The 21,105-nt window shown below is 39.2% G+C and overlaps 1 protein-coding gene across 1 annotated transcript; it reads right to left on the bottom strand.

Annotated features, from left to right (window-relative positions):
• Positions 1-12,713: 12,713 nt before the first annotated feature.
• Positions 12,714-20,853, bottom strand: LOC309710696 (coxsackievirus and adenovirus receptor homolog). Its single transcript, XM_082540389.1, has 10 exons — positions 20,422-20,853; positions 19,478-19,538; positions 19,037-19,293; positions 18,579-18,675; positions 18,040-18,306; positions 16,720-16,830; positions 15,225-15,293; positions 15,023-15,076; positions 14,763-14,889; positions 12,714-13,709 (listed from the first exon to the last, which is right to left on the bottom strand). Exons 2-10 carry the CDS (start codon positions 19,530-19,532, stop codon positions 13,223-13,225), a joined length of 1,524 nt encoding a protein of 507 aa, XP_082396515.1. The 5' UTR covers positions 19,533-19,538; positions 20,422-20,853; the 3' UTR covers positions 12,714-13,222.
• Positions 20,854-21,105: the final 252 nt, after the last annotated feature.

Below are 21,105 nucleotides of genomic sequence, written 5' to 3' on the forward strand. Positions count from 1 at the left end.
CTGCTTTAACCAATGGAAGCATTGTTTCTGTATTTAAAAAAAAAAAACAAACCTTTGCCACGCAAAGTTTAATTTTTGATGTATTATTTCAATCTAAGTTTTAGTTGGTATGTAAGTTGAGTTTTTGACTTACAGATGGCAAAATTATCTTTTTTCAGCGGTGGAAACTAGCTTTCATGAATTCCTCTGTAAAGAATGAAAGGTTGAAAGGTTTGTACTGCAGGCTAACAATTTTAGTGATGTTTCTTTTTTTCTTTTTTTGCTATTTAAATTGCTTTTAAAAAAAATTAGATATAATCTTAGCCAGTGTCTATGTATTTCAGCAGGTATTCACTATATTTACTGAATTAGTTTTAATATATTGTTAGCTAAAAGTTTAGCTGCTAGCTATACTTTTAGCATAATCGCAACTTTTTTTTAATGTTAGTTAGCTTCTGTATTAGTTATTCACTATGTCTAACTAACAGTTTCATGTATTTACACATACAGTATATAAGCTTGAGTGATGACATAAAAAAAACCCTGAACTCTGACAGAATTTCAGCAGAAATGCTGATATAAGTTTAACTAGCAAGAGGGAAAAAACTAGTCTCAAAATGCTCAATGTTTTTGAGCATCTTTGTGATATTTGACTGAACATAAAGCATCTATGTGACCAATGAAATCAATGTTTATTAAGATAGTGCTTCAAATTAACTACCTAGGTTAGTGCCCAAAAGCATTTCAAAATGGCTGCGAAGTGTAGACCCTTGCTGCTGTGAAGACTTCAGCATTGGCTTATACATGTGAAGTGTTTACGAGGTTTAGTAAGTTCAGCCTATTTATCAAATATTCTTGGCTGTTATTTTCTATGACACTCAATTAGTTGTGATAGTAGCACCCCTGAAGAACAGGTACCATCAGACCTAGAGAGGCTAAAGAAAAAACGCTGTACGGTAAATTAACTAAAAGTGCATTTTAGTGCTCAAAGTGTTTATTAGCAGGGAAAACTTTCAGGTTGTTTTTAAAAACATATATATTCTGGTGTCTGAGCGTAGCACGAGAACAGCAGCTTCCGTCCTCTCTCTGTCTGCACAGGAAGTGTTCAGGCCCAGAGCTTTAGGTCACCTGCGTTTGGCAGAACTCGTTGCCCAAACACACAATTAATTTAATCACAGGAAAATGGACCTGAAGCATTAAAATGCATTTGGGCATGGACATATAGTGCAAGTAAAACTAAGCCAGCGTGCGTGACTGAAAAGTGCATGTGAAATGCTTGGGTGTGGACTCGCCTGCGCTCACACTCGTGCTCTTTCTCTCTCACCTTTCATGCAGATTTGTCTCCTGCATTATTCATACATGTTGAGGGAATCTGGTGACAATAGCGTAATATGAATTCTGTTATGTTGTGTATGTCTCGAAAAAGGAGCAGGAGTCTATATTATATGGAGGCTCTCTGCTTGCTCTCTTCCTTCTGTGCCGCCTCTGATTATAGCCCGAGCCGCGGCGCTCCTGCTGCAGCTGAAACCGACGAGGAGGACATGGAGTTGGGCGATGACGGAGCGGACCACTTCAACGTAGTCAGAATTGGATTGATCCCACATACACACCTCTCATCTCCTCCTTCTCCCCTCTCTCTTCTCATCTCCTCTGGAGTGTGAAGAGCACCAGAGTGTGAGAAGCCACCCTGAAGATCTCATCAAGGATCCAATCAGTGTATGAATACAAAATGCAGGCTCCTCTTGCGATGTGATGATGGGGGAAACGAGAGCCTGTTTGGAAGGAAAAAAAATCTCTGCATATGCAAATTGAACTTAAAATTTAAATGAATTAGAGTGTCTCTGACCCTTTCAGGGATGTACTAACAGGCTCTGAGGAAAAGAATCCGTGCAGATTAGCCTATTAATATTTATGTGTGTAATTGGTGGGCTGCGTGGCGTGAGGCCTGGTTGCGCCTGGTGGCATGTGGACCACGTTCAGGCTTAATCCAGGTGGGCGCTCTTGCTGCCTCTAACAGGGAAATGATCGACCATTTTAGGAGGAAGCTGGATATCCTAATAATCACGTAAACCAATACTGGGTAGTGAGAGTGTTTCCTTCCGGAGCTGTTGGCACGTCAGTCATTCACAGAATTGCTCCTGTCTGGTATGCGAGCCATTTTAACTCAATGGAGCGGCCGCCGCCCCACCCCCTCGGTGCGTTTAGAGAGGACCACACGGGGCCTCTTTGGATAGCTACTACACCCGCGAAGAGGCTCCCCAACCATCACAGGGACCAACCAGACGTTCCAGCGCACACACACTTGCACGCACACACACCTCCTGGTTCTCAAATCTGAACAAAGCGTGCCTCAGTCTAAAGTGGTTAAACTGTCATTTCAAATCGTCTGGACATCGTGATTACCGGCATGGGAGGAATTATATATTTAGCTTTATGTCCGTCGCCATTTCCTCCCCCCGCCCTGATCTGAAGTGACTAGCCAGTAGTGCCCTCGATATTACTATCTCTGAGGAGTTTAAGCCTTCCCCCAGGAGACGAGAGTAATCAACGGCTGCCAGCAGGAGAGAGGGAGAGGGAAGGAGAGAGGATGAGAGGTGTGGGGTGGGTGGTGCTGGAGGCTTGGAGTGATGAGATGGTGGAGGGAATGGCAATGGACTTGGTTTCTAGATATATCAGTTTATTTAATAGAAAGCATGAAAAAAATTCTTTTTGAGCAATGTTGTTATAACAAATAATTTTTTCCTCTTTTTTTCTTCCATTTTCAAATCTAAAGATTAATAGAGCCACCTGTGGTACAACAATATTATATTGTATATATTGTACTATATCCACAGCAGGTAAAATATCCTTTGGAAAAGGCTCTATTTTAGTAGGTCATCTGTCATTAAGACCATTAAGTTACATTTTATCATTTTTTCAGCACCTTTAAGACATTTTTAAGAAGTGAAAAATCCTGTTGCAATGAACTGCAAAACATTTAGCCTTTATTTTACCGATGACCTAAATGTAACCCAGTTTGTACTCTGTAAATCCTCATGATAAGGGACAATAGCTGATAAAAGGAAAAGTGTAAGTGTTGATGCTGGTAACACTGTTTTCTCCACACTCCCGGCCAGTCTCCAGCATTTCATCCATCCTGAAGAGACCCATCCATCCTCAATAACGTCACTGCTCGGTCATCAATAAAAGTGACCTGTAGGAAAGCAGATGAACGCAGCCAACGGACTGGACAGGAAGCCTGTTAATCTGCAACTCAATCCAGCCCTAGTCTAGTGAAACCTGGCTCAGCTTGGCTGACCGAGGCCTGCGAGGAAGGAAGTGAAGGACTCAGGAAGCAGTGTTCAGAGCTTTCACCAGTCATATCCATCACATAGCGCAGTGTTGGAAGCATATGTGTGTGTGTGTGTGTGTGTGTGCGCGCCTGTTTCGCCAGTCATATCCATCACAGGGCTCTGTCTCCAGGCCTGGGCAAGAAAGCTGGAGGGTCATTAGAGGGGCCGGGCTGTAGGCTGCTGCGCTGCACTTTAACTAAACATCTTTTCCATAAAATAAATGCTTCCAGGTTACCGCGGGTCCTGGAGGAACCCTGGTCGCTTCGCTTTTGCTGCCACTCATCTGATCCCAATTACCAAACAGACTGGGTCAGTGCCAGCACAGAGAGTGTGTGGATATTAACTGGAGTTGTGTGACCAGACTCCAGTGAGGATTCAGAATGGACCTCAACAACCCCAGTGGCATCTTCATTTCTTTCTTTTCTTTCTTTTTTTTTTTAAGCTTTGTGGCACATCAAAGAGGGGTACTCACACGTGGCTCCATCGTTCCTAACACTGTCCACTACTGTAATCTAAGCAAAAAATAATCCCTCAAGTGACCTTGTACATTTAGGTTAACCGTCCAGGGCTTAAAATCTGACATCTCGATCAAACCTGTGACCTATTTGCAATGAGACTGAACCCACAGTGCCAATTTAACTGCCAAGAAATTTGATACTTGAGCTCTGGTGTCCTGGTTGACCCCTTTCACTGTTCTCCAAGCTCATCTTTTACTGAATCTACTATTTAAAAGAGATATGTTTTTGTGATAAAATGCAGCGTCAAACCACTTCAAGACAATTTCTAAATTATTTGTTTTCAATACATTTTTTGTATCTGCTCTTTGGTCTTCCCTGCTGTCCAGAACCTTGCATAAGCTGTAGTAGTGTATTGTGCGTTCCCATAACTTGCTGCTATGTGCTGTCGTGGGGGTGTTTCATATCAATTCCTTTCATGAGCTGCATGCATGTAATATATTGTCACGAGAAACTTTTAAAGGAGATTTTGATTCTATAACCTCCTCACAGTGTTTGCATTGATATTTAAAATACTCAGTCTGAGTGAACGCACCGTGCTGACCTCGGAGTACACTGACTTTTTTTCATTTTCTGGTGCTTTAATGTGATAAACGAAGATGCACGTTCGCAAACAAAGCCGATCAGCTTGCGAGAGCTAAAACCGCGGTGCTCCGCGTTGGATTTTTGCACGAGAACACCCATCACAGCTGAATCTCTGAGTGTTTGTGTGCAAGCCAGCACATTCATTGCTTTCACTCCAGTTGTATTAATGTATGAAGGTAATCTGATCTTGGAATAGAGGAAGAGTCGATCACAGTGATGTATATGCCCTTGTGCATATGTGTGTGTTTTTGTGTGGAGGGAGTGTGCATTTACATTCATACATTATTGAATAATTGTTTCCTGATGCTCCCCTCTTTCCTAGAATATTAATTACCAAATGATGAAGCTTTGTCGGTCTGAGAGGTTGACACTGAGGGAGGAAGTGCGGGAGGGGGGCACACATGAAGGAGATCGTTCTTTTTGATGGGGGTTAACTCTCGTTTTGCGTGTGTGCGACTTGTGGGTCTGTTGTGATGTGGAGCGTAGAGCAGCTGAGTTTGGTTTCAGGGCAAGGTTTGGGTTTTTTTGAATGGGTGATGAGAATTTTCTGGGACAACTGGACAAAGTGGATCTTTACTGTTACTGGCGAGTGATTGATCGCTTATCAATAGATTTACGTTGATTTCAAAGAAAGTTTTTTTCAATTAGAACAAAAAGGCATAAAACCAGATGTCTAATAGTTGTACTGTAATATTTATGCGCTCTTTTGGCCACTGTTTTGATATTTTATGTACTCTTTTCCTTGTTAAATGAAGTTCAGTACAGGACCATTACATTTACAGTGACAACAGTTTGATCAGTGACTTTAATTGATTCAGTTTAGGCAGGTTTTTGGCAGACATCAGGGTTTCTTAGGGGATAAATCACTTTGAAGATAAGACAGAAGAAAGGAAGCTATAAAATCCTTCCCAATGAGAGAATCACAGCAAATATTGCTTGCTTTTGTTCATGTTTTCTTTTTTTGAAATCCAGATTAGCCACACAAGTAAATCAAATTTCATGGATTGAGTAGCAGACCAAGTCCACAGCTCTCACTGTGAGCCTGCATGAGAAGTGCAATTGCACCATCTAGTGGGACCCTCGTGTACAGTGGCTAAAGAAAGTGTCTGTTTTTGTGTGTGTGCATAAAAAGTGAGACCAAGATCAGTAAGTTCAGAACTTTTTCCACCTTTATCGTGACCTGTAACTTAATACAGCTGAAAACTGAAATCCTTTACCTGGTTGGTAAATAAATACGGACACCCTTAACCTCCTAAGACCTGAACTCTTTCACGGCATGCATTTTTAATTTCTCTTTGGTATTTGTTCTGATTGGGACCTGATGAATGTAAAAACAAAGAATTACCAGATTTTTGTTTTTGACAAAAGTGAGATCCACATATGAGGACATTTGTTTTAAATTTTGATAAAACATTGGGAGCATAATGTCCTTGTAAGTGGATATCAGGCCCTTGTAGAGCAAAATTTAGTATTTTGGTTGAGACAATCCAAAATGTGATGTCCACATATGTGGACATCAGGTCCTAGGAGGTTAAACTAATTCTTTGTGGAAACACATTTTTGGTTTTAACACAGCATTCACTTGTTTTAGGGAAAGTTTCTTTCATCGTGGCACATCTTAACTTTGTAATATTTGCACTGTCTTCCTTGTGGAAGTGCTTCGGATTGTGAGGGCATCTCCTGTCCACAGCTCTCTCCAGGACCCCACACAGATGTTCAGCTGGGTTCGGGTCTGGGCTCTCACCGGTCCACTCCAAAGCTTTAATCATCTTCTGGTTCAGCCATTTTTGTTTTTCCGTGGGTGCATGTGTAGTGGTGGTGTGCTGAAAGGTGAAATTTATCTTCTATTTCAGCTTTCTAGCAGATGCCTCTGTTCTAGCTAAAGAAGAATAGTCACTACCTTGTTCAGCAGATGTTTGGGCTCATCAGATCACACGCTTTTTAGTGACTTGCTGCAAAATTGAGCCTAAATGGATGTTTTTCCTCTATAAGAAAAAGCTTCCATCTTGCAACCCAACTCCCCCAGGCTAATGTATATACAGAATATGGAGCTTGTTGTCACATATAGTACATGACCCTGCTACTTCTCTAATGTTGCTGCAGGCCTCTTGGAAGCCTCCCTCACCAGCTTTCTTCTTTTCTTTTCACCAGTTTTGGAGGGGCTTTCCAGTTTTTATGTAATGTGCCATATTGTCCCTGTTTTCTTCACTTACTGATGACCGTCGTCTTTGTTTTCCGTGACCCATCTCATGTCTTGGAAATTCTTTTGTGTTCCAACTGATCTCTTTGATGCTTACGCAGATGATGGATTTTGCTGCAACTAAGTTAACGTCTGGAAACTCCTACTGGAAAGTAAACTAAGAGATGTTGGTTTGTTTTATAACAGGACTGTATAGCTTATAGGACACATTGAATGTGGAAAAAGTTCTGAAATGATTTATCTTGGTTTCTTTTTTCTTTTCTTTTTTTTTTTTTTTTTTTTACATTTTTTACAAACATTTTAATGACTTTTTATAACCACAGCAGGCAACGATGGATCCCACAGTAAGTAGGCTTTAATGGCTGGACCAACATGCTTGTAAACACTGATTAAATGAACAGAAATCTCTGAAAAGTAAATTCCCAGTAAGTACTTAGCTTTGGTTTACACTCACCGTTTAGCTTTATAAACCCAGACGTCACCCAGACTTAAAGCCATGAAATACATGAGGCTTCTGATGTAGGCGCAGGCTTGTAGCTGAGAGAGAGCACGTATGAGCTCAGTTTTTGTTTCTTTGGCAAATGGTTTTCTGGCGAGAGCTGAGGGTGGTGAAATTATGTTAACACAAAGAAGAAGCCCCTCTTGCATCATTAACCACTTCTCTTCTGTCTGTAACCATCTCCAAAATATCGCAACACATTTGGTGCTTCCCGTAAATTTGGGTTTTCCTAAGAATAAGAAGATACTAAAATGTGGAAGCTATGGAAGAGGCATTTTTGACTAAATGAAGCTGAGTCCTGATGTTTCTGAAAATGTGGTCAAACTGCTTCGATTATGCGGTCTGTTATGTGTCTAATGTAGAAGAATGAGGATTGATGGATTTTTTTTGATGACTGTGTGTGTGTGTGTGTGTGTGTGTGTGTGTGTGTGTGTACACTAAAATGTAATGATTCAGAAAAAAAAAGGTTATTTCAGCTCCTGACTCTTTCATGGCAGTAAGTGTTTTTCCCTCCTCTTCACTCAATCCCAAATGATGAAGCCGTGTCAGAGACAAATGTAATGAAATTTCCAGCAGTTCCAGTGAACAAAGTAAAGGCGCAATGATTAAACTAAAAAATGATCCATTTTTGAATTTGCTGCGAAGAGCAGAAAATCCGAGGCTTACCAAAAACCCCCCGAATAAGCAGATTCTGCTTTAGCAATTTAGAGTTTGGGGGAAGTTGTTTTAGATCATTTACAGGCAGCTGCTGATCAGAACAAGGCAATAAAATCTGATAATGTGTAATAATCGTGGGTGGCTTTGCTGTTCAGTCTAGTCATATTTATTGCCTTTCTTATCTATTTCTCTGATCTCAAGTAAATGTGGCATTTATTTGGATTTGTGTTCGTGGTTACGAGGGTCTGATATTTCTCCTTTCAGGGCAGATTTTCTGTTGCTCACTGCCAGGGTAAAACCCTCTTTTGGCTTTAAAGAAAAAGCCTCCTGTCTGTGATGGTCCCTGGGATTTGTTATTTTTGTGGTTTATGGTAAGGTTGGTTTCTGTTTCTTTAGTGCTGTGTTGTTGTTTTTTTTGGTCATTATAACTTCCTGCTTTTGGCTTTATCATTTGAGACTCAGTCTTGTATAACATTTCGCTTTCTGTTTTGACTTTATTTCTTATTATATTATATTATACTGTTCTTTCAAAACTTCTGTTTTATAAATTGTCGTGTTTAAATAATTGTCTGTCAGAAATCAAACAATGGTTAAATGACAATTTCCTCCAGTTAAATGCAGATAAAACAGAGACCTTGATTATTGCACCTGATCACATGCTCTCAGAAATTAAGCAGCATATCAGTTTTTTAGACCCTTCATTTCAGTCGAGTCTCAGAAACATAGGTGTTATATTTGATAGTTCAGTGTCTCTTGAGAAACACTCTAAACAACTTGAACTGTTTTTTATCATCTAAGAAACATTTCTAAACTCAGACTACTGGTGTCAAAGGCCGAACTTGAGATGATTATTCATGCTTTTATCTCTTCTCGTTTGGATTATTGTAACGGTCTTTTTACTTGTCTTAACAAATCAGCTCTGGATCGCCTTCAGTCTGTACAGGATGCCGCAGCAAGACTTTTAACTGGCACAAACAAGAGGTCACACATTACTCCAGTTTTGGCTTCTCTTCATTGGTTGCCTGTAAATTTTAGGGTTCATTTTAAGATTTTAGTTGTAACTTTTAGAGCTCTGCACGGTGAAGCTCCCCAGTACATCTCTGACCTGCTGAAACCTCATGCTTCATCCCGAGCACTTAGGTCGTCGGGTCAGAGGTTACTGGTGGTCCTGCGTACTAGGTTTAAAACACGTGGGGGTCGGACTTTTCAGGCACTGGCACAGAGGCTGTGGAACTCCCTGCTGTTGTCTTTACACTGTCTAGACTCCATTGACTCCTTTAAAAAGCAGCTGAAGACATTTATAAACAAACAAGCTTTTAATTAATTTTTTCACTGTTTTATATTATTTTATTTGTATTTCTGATTTTATTGTGAAGCACTTTGTGATTTTTATATGTGTGTGAGAGAGAGAGAGATAGCCTTTATTTGTCAGTTGCAGGTCTTTTGCCCACAACCGAGATGACAGACCTTGCCGACCGTACATACAATACACAAACATCACATTGGGGAGACAGGTCAGGCTAGGGGGAAAAAAAACATTGAAATGTGTAACACAAAAGGATAATACAGGAATGCACAGATATCAACACACCATAGCACAATAAACACAGACAAGCAACATGGGAAAGAGTTCCAGTGTGAAATGTGCTATATAAATAAATTTTACTTACTTACTTACCTTCCCACTCGATTAGTTTGTTTCCTTTCTGTTGTCTGTGTGTTTAGTCGATATATTTTGGATTGCTTCCTGTTTTGTTTTATAAAAGTTTTCACTGGTGCCTTGTTTCATTTCTGACCTTCTGATTGTCGGATTGTTTCTTGTTCCCATCGAGTTGTAAGTATAGGCTATAAATAAAACAGTCCTCCCTTTCTTCTTCGACATGTCATCTGCTTTGGGTCCATTTCTGTTGTACAGAATTACCTTGTCTGACTCGTAGTGTTTGATTATATCGGAGGTTTTTGGACTTTGTGTTTTTGAATTTATTTAATCGCCAATTAAAGCGAGAGTTTTATTCGAGTTCTCTCCCTCCTGCGTTCTGGATGTTGCGTTTTCCTATCTGCAGCCCACAAAACCACCTTACTGTCTGCTGTCTGGCTTTGCCGAAGAAGTTCATGAACAAGTTTGTGACTGAAAGGCACGTAAACAGATTTATTGCGTATGTCGTGTTTTCCCTTTCACATCACTAAATTTTGGGAGGAAAATATTTAAGTGAATCATAAACGTACCCAGTACGACACATGCAGGCTGCCAAGTTGCTCTTTACATTGAGCGTGTTGAGTGTGTCAGGGTGCGTCCGGTTTTAGTCTCAGTTTTACACAGAGATCAGTCAATAATGAAAGCTGGAAGAAGAACCAAAACGTTTGCAGAGCTCTGTGTGCAAACTGCTGAGTTTGCACACAGAGCTCTGCAAACATTACAAATGTATTCTTAAATACATTTGGCTTTTATTTTTCCTCCCCTTTATTCATGCTTGAATGTTTTTCAAGATTGTATCGTGACTGAGACAGAGCTGAGTTAGCAGACCAGCAAATTGTAAGATTTAGACTTATTCAGCTGTTCAGATTTTGCAGAAATTGTTGTTCTCAGATGACTCTGAGTCAGATTCTTCCCTTTGACTTAAATATCTGCAGCCTCACATGTGGGGGAAAAATGATGAGGATGATACCATGGCATAGTAGTCATGACTTCACCAACTTAAGGATTTCTTAGGGTCTGATTGGAAGTAATGATCTGTGTTTTGATGACGTGCCAGTTTCCAGTTTACACTGCACCCTGGTTTTGCATTAAAGCAGGTTTTCTTGGATAATGCCTGCGCTCCAGATTGTGTGCCAGATTTTTCCAGGGAACAGCAGCCTCTAAGATCCCACCCAGCCCCACCTCAGCTTCTTACAGAAGGTTTGCCCTTACATCACAGTGTATAGATTATCTGTTATCTGCCTTTACTTGAGCTGTCTGTGAAAGTGAAACACATGCATAAAATTTAAAAAAAAAAATACTGTTTTATGCTTGTTATGTTTGCCTAATGAGGACTGTGATCATCTAATTTACAGTGCTCTTGTTGGTTTGCATTATTGAAATAAATTAGTCCACATCGATATTTTTTTACAGGTCATCGGCAAAGGTTTCCAGGATTGTTGCTTTTTGGTTCCCCCTTATTTGCTGATCTAATTTAAGCCTTTTCTTTTAAAATTTCAAAAACATCCAATAATCTTCCATTTTAATGTATAAAAAAAGTTGGTTTTTTTTCACAAACAAATTTGTATACAAATTAATTGGCTTTAGAAATCAACTGTAAACTACTGTGGAACTGCTTAGTTTGAAAAATGATAGAGATGTGAGGTGAGCTTAATGAAAAAGGAGACATTTTCTCAAAGAAAAAGTTTGTTTGCGTTAAGAATATGCAAAAACACACACACATAAAAACACTTTTTCATCTTTAGCAGTGGTTGTATTGTCATAAAAGCATATCATCTAAAGAGGGGATGATATTCTGACCAGTAAAAACCATGAAGTCACAGATTGTTTCAAAAATAATCAGTTAATCAATTCTACTGGATATAAAGAGGGAGTTATATAGAAGAATTTTTTTATAAACTCCAGGAGTTAGACAGCCGGGTATTCCCAGAGTTGTGTGTGATTTTCCACACAGATCTGACAGAAGTTTGTATTTTTAAAAAATGGTGAAGAATTGAAGTCAAAGTGCACAAGGGCAAAGCCTGGAGTTGGGTAAGTCTTTTTTTTAAACAGATGCTGTCTGGGGTAAAGGTCTTGTGCTGAAAGAGAAGTAGATGGCTGACTAGGTTGCATGCGCTCTTTCTCATTTCTGACCATTACAACAGTTCCTTCTACTGAGAAACGGCCCCATAACATGATGCAGCCTCCACCGTGCCTTAGCATTGGAGTGCTATTAGCCATCTTGGCTTAGAAAAAAAACAACAAGTAATAAAGTGCTGTTGAGATGGTTCTCCTTCTTCTATCCCACTTGTAATGATCTTTTAGACACTTCTTGTACATCCTGGACTCTCAAAAAAATCTGTCAGGAAACCGAGCCAATCAACTGCCAAATGGGGAAATAAAGCAAACATATGAGGTCTTTTTGTGACAACAATTTAAATTTCTTTTTTTTACTGGGTTTAACTACTATGGCTGCTAAATGACAAATTGCTTGGATGCTTCCCTGATTTAGGCCCTTCTTCCCTACATGTAAAATTATGTGATGAGTCTTTAGGGATTTGGTCTTGTTTTAGCTTTCTACAAACCCATCTCTGCTGAGTTTCCTTTTTTAAAATCACATTTTAGTTGTGTATTAGCTTAAAGACAACAAACTACTTTGGTGGAATATTTCCCCGTCTGTTTTGTTGCAGTGTTAATCGCACATCACGTGTGTGACTGTAAACTACAGTAAGCCACATTATTTGGATATCATTCTCTTATTTAAAGCATGTTTTCTTTCACTTCTCTATTTACCACACAAACGTTCATCGCTTTTTGTGCATTTGATAAACGAAACAACAACATGCTGTTTACTGCTGACTCGGGACTTTTTGAGATCATGTAAAGTCACCAGCCGTAGCGAAAAAGCGCACAATCGAGTTTAGTAAAAGATGATGTCGACCAGTGCAACAGATCAGGGCTGAGAGAAGTTACTGGCTCGATGCCATTTGAAATTTTGTAAACATGCTAGCTTTTCCACAAAATGAAGAACCTACAAAAATTTTAAAAAAAGAATTAAAAAAAAGACCCTTTCTTTTTTTTAAATTAAATGTTACTGGCATAAATGATCTCTTGTCAGGAACACTCAAAGTGTCACTTCCTCTTACTCTTGACACCAGAGAGAAGCTGTTGCTGCTTTGATTGCAGTCTAGCTGATGCCTTAACTATGACCTTTCTCTTTTTCATGCACACACACTGAGCTAAAACAGAAACCACTGCTGTATCTGAACTGTTACATGTATTGAAAAAGGAGATTTTAATTGCCGCGTTCATAGATTCTGCAAACACCAGTTTCTTATCACTGCTTTCACTATGCAGCTTTTCCAGTAACAATGATGTACTTTCTCTAAAAGAATTTTGAAAAAACATATTGCACAGTAATGAAAGTGACAAACAAGACAACAAAGAATACAAAATTATAATTTGTTGCACGTCTATAACTTCCCAAGCATCACTTTGAATACACATCATCATGCAGTACATACATTCTGCAGCATATCTGGGCTTATAAAAAATCTAAATGCCTATCTCTCTCTCTCTCTCTCTCTCTCTCTCTCTCTCACACACACACACACACACACACACACATATACACACACACACACACACACACACACACACACACACACACACACACACACACACACACACACACACACACACACAAAACTCTTGCCTCATTTGTTAAAAATCTAACTCATGTACAGTGTTTCTTTTTTGGTCACAATATTATTTTTAAACTCAGTACTTTGCAGGTTGTACTTGAAGCTTTCGAACTCCTTCATTCCCAACCGTTTGCCTGAGCACGGGGCAGTGTCCTGGGCTGGCCGTGACCAGCACCCTGCAACCTGTTCGTTCACTTAGAAACTTCCTTAATGAGTCGTCGAAATATTGGTTTCCTTCTTTGTAGCTGTCCAACAAAAGCAGAGCCTTGCCAGATGTGATTAAAAGAGTTCTCAACTTTTCTGTTGATATATTTTTGGTGAGTGAAAGCTGAGTTGTTATCTCCTGAAACAAGTCGTCTTTCACGGAGCTGCAGTCAACATATAAGAGAAGATGAAGTGCGCTGAGGTCGAGGAAGTTGGAAAGGGAATCTGTGGGCCATTCAGTCCAGGATGAGATCAGGATGTGGGCTACAGTTGTTTTCCCGCTTCCGGGAAGTCCCTCAAGGAAAAATGTCTCACCAGGACCCGGGAGTAAAGCAGGAAGATTCACAGGGTGGCCTTCACTGAAAATAAAAAAAGCAAAGTCGAGATTGTGAAGTCAACAAAACCCCAAACAAATTTAGAGCATGGTGTGGCTGTGAGGTTTAAGTTCTTTTTCGAGATCCTGGGCTTATTACAGATTACTTTTACTTTACCTCACAGTGACTTCTGCATAACAACGTTTGCATTTAAAAACTTTACTGCGATACATCGTCATGTACTGTAGCTATCAGTGCATTCAAAAAATGTTCTTGAGCTGAGCTTCACAAGCTCGCTCACTGATTTCGCAACTGCTGCCTTGGATAAACCGATAGCCATGACAATGTCAGTCAACTATCATAAATTAGCATTAAATAGGCAGAAGTACTGTTCGCAAACACAAATGTAGGAACAAAAAAAAGAAAACAAAAGCCTTGCCATGCCATGGTCATTCCCTTTTGTGTATTATAAAAAGTTTTTAGCTGTCACAGGAACTGTGTTTAAACCCAGCATTATATAGTTTCATTAAGTTAAATCTGTAAGTAATCGAAGGCTGTGGCTGAATATACAACACAAATTTAGTTGAAGTCCACACAGTAAATTAATTGTGACCATAAACTTGTCTTTATGAGTGACTTATGTATGTATATATACGTATATATTGTACTATTCTTAGTTAGTGTATTGTCTGTCTTGTCTTAATGTTGGTTTATAATGGAGCACTGTAACAAAAAATAATTTCCCCCAGGGATCAATAAAGTATTCTGATTCTGATTAATAACCCCTAAAAATACAATAACCTCATTATTTTTTTAAATGTGCTATCCATTACTGTAGATTCATAGAGGATGGTGTTACTGCTAACAAGGACCACTACCTAATAGAACACTAATTGAGATGACTTCATGTAGCACGCCACACACAGCTCTGCACAATGCTGGGTGGTTGCAAGTAAACGAAAAGAGGATTCATTCAAGGCGATTTTCTGGAAAGAAGAACAATTTTTTTTTTAAGGCTGCGTGTACGGGAAATGATATCGGATAAATGCATAGTCGTCTATTTCCCAATCATTTTGGACGCATGTATTTATGACTCACTTGTTTTGCAGTCTGCGAGGCAGCTCCTCCGCACTGAAAGTGGTGCATTGATTCCTTCGCTCTGCACTGAGAAAGCTTTCTGAGTAATGCGTTTTCACATTCAACCCCAGATTTTCCTCAACGTCGCCTGGAGACAAAAAGAAGTCCAGTCAGTCATTTGCTGAAGATGTGAAATATCCTGCAGGTCTTTCTTTTCAGATAATCTTTCAGTGGCACATAAATCCTGTAAACTATATTTCTCAACTTGATAAGCTACCTACCTTCATTACAAGGAGCTATCTCGTTCTCATAGTTGTCGTCATAACTTCTCAGACCTGACAGGACGGAACAGCATTGTTAGAAATATGACAACACGGAGGACAGTAAGATAAAAAGAAAAACACTGAAGAACTCAGTTTTATTTATAACCAGTGTAGAAATTCAACAGCAAAACAGCAATAAAAACATAACCACGGAACTCACGGGAAGCAGCGGTAGGAGCAGGTCTTTCCAGGAGGTTCCTGGTGCTGTGAGTGCTGTGATTGTGGGACCCTGTAACAAAAAAGTGCACTTTAATGCAATGTACTGGTACAGCAGGTGATGTAGTCTTTAAGCACTGATACACTGAATGTATGGAGGTTGTTGGGTTTGGTTTGTTTTGAATTATACATTCTTTAATTGATCTTATATTTGCTAAAATAGGTACGTATATTTATACCTATATCTCTGTATTTCTCTATATTTTTGTATCGATATGTCTGTTTCTACACTTTATTTTAAATCAGTGCTTGGTGCAATGGCAGATATGATCACTCAATTTCCCTCTGGGATTAATAAAGTCTCTGTGATTCTGATTCTAATATTTTGGCTTTGAAGTTTCAATTATTCCTCAAAATGTCCAATATTATCATATGCTCTTGAAAGCACCACAATAAAGATCCATGCCTTCCTGATAACTGTGTGACAGTTTCCTGATCTATCTGTAAGTAAAACGTCATTTTTACACATTCATATGTGAAAATATGTTTAATAAGTTTTCCAGTGAACTTGAGTGAGGTGTGTGAACAATAATATAAACTCGTGCTGAAAAAATCACCCATGCGTTTACAATTAGCTTTGAATTCCCCTTGTAGATAAACCAAAACCACACTGGGTGTTTCCCACAATCTAGCCGGTCTGGTCTGATAGTTGCGAAACGCAGTAGAATGTAAAAAGCTAAGTCATGGTCACACGAAAAAGGAAAAAAAAAACACTGCAGGTCACATGCTAAAGAATTTCCAGCAAAGTTTTGTTCAAATCACAAGCATTATAGAACAAATCGGACAAGAACCTCCTGAAACGTTCACAGATGCTTCCTCTTTTACATGACCTACAGTGTCACCAGTGTTCCCGGGAGTATGCATGTGTTGTTTTCTTTTCTTTTTTTCCCAGTCAGAGCTGCGCAGCCTTTGACACAGGAAAGATACGTTTTGCAGTGCTGAGTAATGAATTCAGATTGTCTGTGAGCTGTTTGGCACAAGACCAACAACAAAGTTTTGGTTTTTCTTGGGCATTAAAGTTAAAATCATTTAGCCGATGTCAGCTCTGTCGTTGCACATTTTATGCAGTTTTACTGAATGTTTAAAATGAAACCAGAGCGAGCATTTGCAGCGAGGTGTTAAATACTTTGTCTGTTTTTGTGGCAAAGGGAAATGCAGGTTTGCATTAAGATCACCTACATGTTGTATTACAGGTTTTGCAAGATGACTGGCTTTCATTTTTAATTTGTTTCTTAACTATTTTGCAAAGTATCCATTGTTTGAGATAACTGTTTTTATCTAAGCCCATTATTCAAGATAACTGCTGCTATCTGTGGTATTTTAACACCTCACTAAATTGTTACCCATCATTTTGTTTGAAACCAACATTTCTGTCTGCAGCACGACACAGGATATGTAAGCATTCCTGTCTGTGCTGAACTGAGGGACTGATTGGTTACCTTTTCGTCGTCGATAGGTGACCACTCCGACAGAGACGAATGCCACTATCACTGCTATGCACAGTATAATGATGACAGCATCACTTTTTGCAGGACTAAGTGGTATTTCATCTGTGAAAAGAGTCAAAACATTGTGGGATTAGTATTTCATGGTAATATCTATGCTTTAGCAATTTTAGCCGCTCTGGAAATAACCAAACATACCAAAGGCATATAACCACAAACTTCCCCTTTGCTGGTCAAGGACAAAACCTTATGGCAGCTATAGTGCCTCGTTATGCGGGTGCAATGGCAGATATGATCACATAAAAATATCTTCTTTCACATATTTTATGTATTTATTTATTTGTTCTTGTATTAAAAATACATTTCTCTTACTCTAGCATTGAACATTTTATATGTATAAGAAATGAATTAAAATATATTTCTCATTTCCCTCAACAGGATCATCATTAAACCCTTTTGTGTTTATCATTACAATATGACTTACAATAAAGCTTCCTGTGGGAAATACCGCATGGGAAAATGTGGCTAGTTTTTCATCAAAGAAATAAATATGACACACGCAAAGCAAATTAAAAGTGAAACGGTTTCGATACGTGTTATGATTAAATATATATTTTTTCCATATTGGTGTGAAAACAATGAGCACCCTACATGCAGACACGGAAAAGTCTCACATTTGAAGATTTGCTACGCACCTACATCCACACACCAGACACACACCACCCACCGGCTTCACAGAAACACATGGGAGGGTCTTTGAATTCCAGGAAAGCGGTGGAAAAAGTGGGGGAATCATATCTACATATCTAAGTCTCTGCAGTTTGATGTAGGGTGGGGGTAAAAGCCAACATGTACAAATCAAAATTCTAATCATAACAGGAAGTTGGTGATGACAGGAACACAGGTTATGAGAACATATTTCCTGTGGTAGCTTTGAACATTTAGAGCTTCACTTAAACTTTAGTGTCGTCTGCTCTTTTGGGGACTGTTTAAAAAAAATCTATTTCACTTCCTGATCAGTTAAACAGGCACAGTATGTAATGTTGGAGCCTTTTCTCTCCTTTTTTTTAAAGGAGGCACACAGTACAGCTGGATGATTCCCACCTGGAAAAGCTGGGATTATGTTACATCCCCCTTCCTGTTAAATATTGTGAGTATTGTTTTGGAAGAAATCCACTTCTGCAACGCCTTCCTGAAAGGAAGCCCTCCTTTTGATCTCAAAGGCACAGCTATAAGCTGCATCTAACTCTCATGCACACGCAGGAGGACATGTAAATACCATGTACCATTTCAAGACTGGAAACGAACGCTTACCTGGAATATAAATTGTTGCAGAGCTGCCGTCTTTTGTAAATTTACAGGTGTAGTTGTTTTTTTCTGATGAGCTGACTTTTATCTGGCTGGTGATTCTAAAAATCTGGTCTGGTGTTGATTCAGCAGTGGTGTTGGGATTGAGTGTCTTCAGGTTTCCATTCTGCCATTCAACCGTTGACTTAGGGTATCCCTCAGACTGGCAGGTTATCAGGACCTCATCACCTGTTGCTGCCCTCTCAATGTGTTTGGTCACTGATTTATAAGATGCTAGGGAAGAAAATGACGTTCTATTGTAACGCAAGATTGATAACAGTATGTGCTGAGTTTGTCAAAGATTGTTTTCTTTTTTCTTTTCTCTTTTTTTTTTTACAAAATTGACTAATAGTGGTCTTTATTTCATTTTCAGTTTGAGTGAAACTTTAACTGGCCAGAAATGACCATGCGCTTTGGCAGTTACGAGACCATTCCCAGAACAATGCTTGTGAAATCTTCAGAAAAGAAAAGTAACAGGCCTACACTGCAACACATGTACTTCTCACCTTCAACAGACAAGGCTATAGTTTTATAGTCGGCTCCATCCGCTGAATGAACCACACACTGGTACTTCCCGGCGTCACTGATTCTAAGACTGGACATCTGTAAAGTGACAAAAGAACAAGAGTCCTCTGTTATGCCCTCTTAAAGAAACCAAAATGGAAAACTTTTCAGCTCTATCCCTCCCTCTGCCTCTCTTATTAGGGTTTTATTCTGTACTATAATATAAAAAATTAAACAGACTTAGTCATTTTATGAGTATACACCCCTGTAAAGTTCCAGTAAAGTTATCCTGTGGCACTTTCTAGGGAATTTAAACCTGTTGAGAGTAATTTTTAAAAAGATGAAGAAGAGCTGGCAAGTTTAAACAAGCTTAATGCTCGGAGTAAAGTTAGTAGGAATTAAGTGGTAAGCCGTCCAACATGTGTTATGTAAGTCTGAGTAGCTCAGTGCCAGGAATTACCTTCAGCTTAGCCCAGCCTTCCGCCAGCTCCTCGGTCAGAAGCTGCACTCGTCCCCGATACTTTGGAGATTCCGAGCGCGGCACGCCATTATCCAGCCGGATCACGTCCTGAACGGAGTCAGAGTTGATCCAGTGCCAGGTCACGTTCAGGTCAGGATGAGGATAGGAGGGTTTAGGGTTGAACTTGCAGCCCATCACGACACTTTCTCCAAACTCTGACGTATACATGCTTTGCTCTGCCTCAACAGTGAATAAGACTGCACGGAAATGACACAAAATAATGCCAAGATGAAGGTAAACACTCCAGTCTTAAAATGTTTACAAGCATCTTATACTTTTTACATAATCTCACTCTGCAGCTGTAAGTGCCTCACGTGTCAAATATGTAGTTATTGTTCTGACTTTGCTTCTACATATCCAAAAAATGTATTTACCACCCACCTGAGAGAGAGGGCTGAAATAACACTTGTAAAACTATAATAAGGGCCCAGTCCATTGAGATCTGAGGATGAAAAAAGGGATTATTACCAGATGCTGAGATTCTTTAGTGATGAAACATGAGTCACTTTACCGAAGAAAACCAGATGTGCAGTGTGACCTTGTTTGCCTCTTAATTTGGCAAAAAGCTGTGTGACACTATATCACATGGTAATCCCAATCTAGCATGACTCAGCTCCAAAGAAGTACTTCCCTCTTCTTTATCTTTTATAACAGGAAAAAATAACACCGGGAAGTTTTTGTTTTGACACTGAAGCCATGCCAGCACACTTCAACCGCACCATCCTCACATAACAGCCCACCTCTCTACATAAAACATCTTTCCACCACACCATTATATCTGGAAGTGTAGCTGTACCAGGCTTCTATGGAAAAAATATAACTTAACAGCAACTGCAAATGTGTACAAGAGCATCTTTGTTTGCTTACACAGTAAGCAACTTTGATAGGTGAGTAAGTAGGATATAAATAGACATTTTCTCCGGGATTTCCTCCCCAAGTGGAAAGACAACTACAGTTCTGCAGAACTCTGATTGTTAAGATCTGTCATCTGTTTGGTTAACCATAGTCTTATCTGATACGTGATAGTAAGGGAGTTTTAGAGTACGTGTATGCATACACAGATAAATCAGATGAGTCGAAACAGAATCCAAAGACAAAAATAAATGTTAACGTCAAAAATAGATGGCCCGTGTAAAAACAGAAAAAATGTACATGGCTCATTTGTACATGCAAAAAGATACAGAACATAGAATATCTTTACATTATTATTTTTTATCATTATTAATATTGTTATTATTGATGGTGTTGCTCTAGTGTTAAAAATATATATGTGTATATATATATAAATTTTTGAGTTGTCCTAAATAAATAATATGTCCTCTTACCTGTAGGTCATTCAAAAACAGCCAGCTGTGTTCTCATTAGTTATTTCCTTCTTCCTTGAGCTCTAAATGTGATCTGAACTCCCTCCGTCAGTCCCTTCGAACAGTTAAGGCAGGAGAAGTGGCCACGCCTCCTTCCTTTACTGTACTCAGCTCAACTTCTTTATGAAATTACGGCGTGTTTTTTCGTGGAAAGCTTAGACGGCTCGAAATTAACTCTCCGCTGCTCACACGGAAGCTGACTTGTGATTACTGTAACACACCGATAAAGAAGCGATCAAAATGTTCCCGACAGTAAACTCCTCCAAATATAGTGGCTCAAACATTAATGATCAGCAAACACATATTGAGCAACATTCGAGTCCTGTAGCTTGTGTCCGAAACTAATACTGGTTAGTTTTTTGTGGGTTTTTTTTAACGCACTTGTTTCTGTCTATGTGGTCAGGACTCCCAAACTATGGCGTCCTTTATCGGGAATTTTTTATACTACCTTAGTATCACCCAGTTTGACCACTTACTGTAAATATTAATCCAGGTAAAACTCATAACAATATCATCATTAGTGATGAAAGAGTTAGCAAAGATATCCTCTACTTAAAGAAAATAGGCTGTGTAAATATTTTAGTGTAAATAATAAGTAAAATTCCAGCAGCAGCACCTGAACTCTCGGTCTAAGGTCATAATCCT

Source organism: Aulonocara stuartgranti, assembly GCF_965226115.1.
Source record: "Aulonocara stuartgranti genome assembly, chromosome: 7".
NCBI lineage: Eukaryota > Metazoa > Chordata > Actinopteri > Cichliformes > Cichlidae > Aulonocara > Aulonocara stuartgranti.

Bases quoted from the DNA above. Each gene is read 5' to 3' on its own strand.
- LOC309710696 (XM_082540389.1), bottom strand. From the start codon at position 19,532: ATGGACTGGGCCCTTATTATAGTTTTACAAGTGTTATTTCAGCCCTCT. The intron at 18,676-19,036 runs GTAATTCCTGGC...GTCACTTTACAG, and splicing joins AAGGCTGGGCTAAGCTGAAG to ATGTCCAGTCTTAGAATCAG. The intron at 14,890-15,022 runs GTAGGTAGCTTA...TTTTGTCTCCAG, and splicing joins GATAGCTCCTTGTAATGAAG to GCGACGTTGAGGAAAATCTG.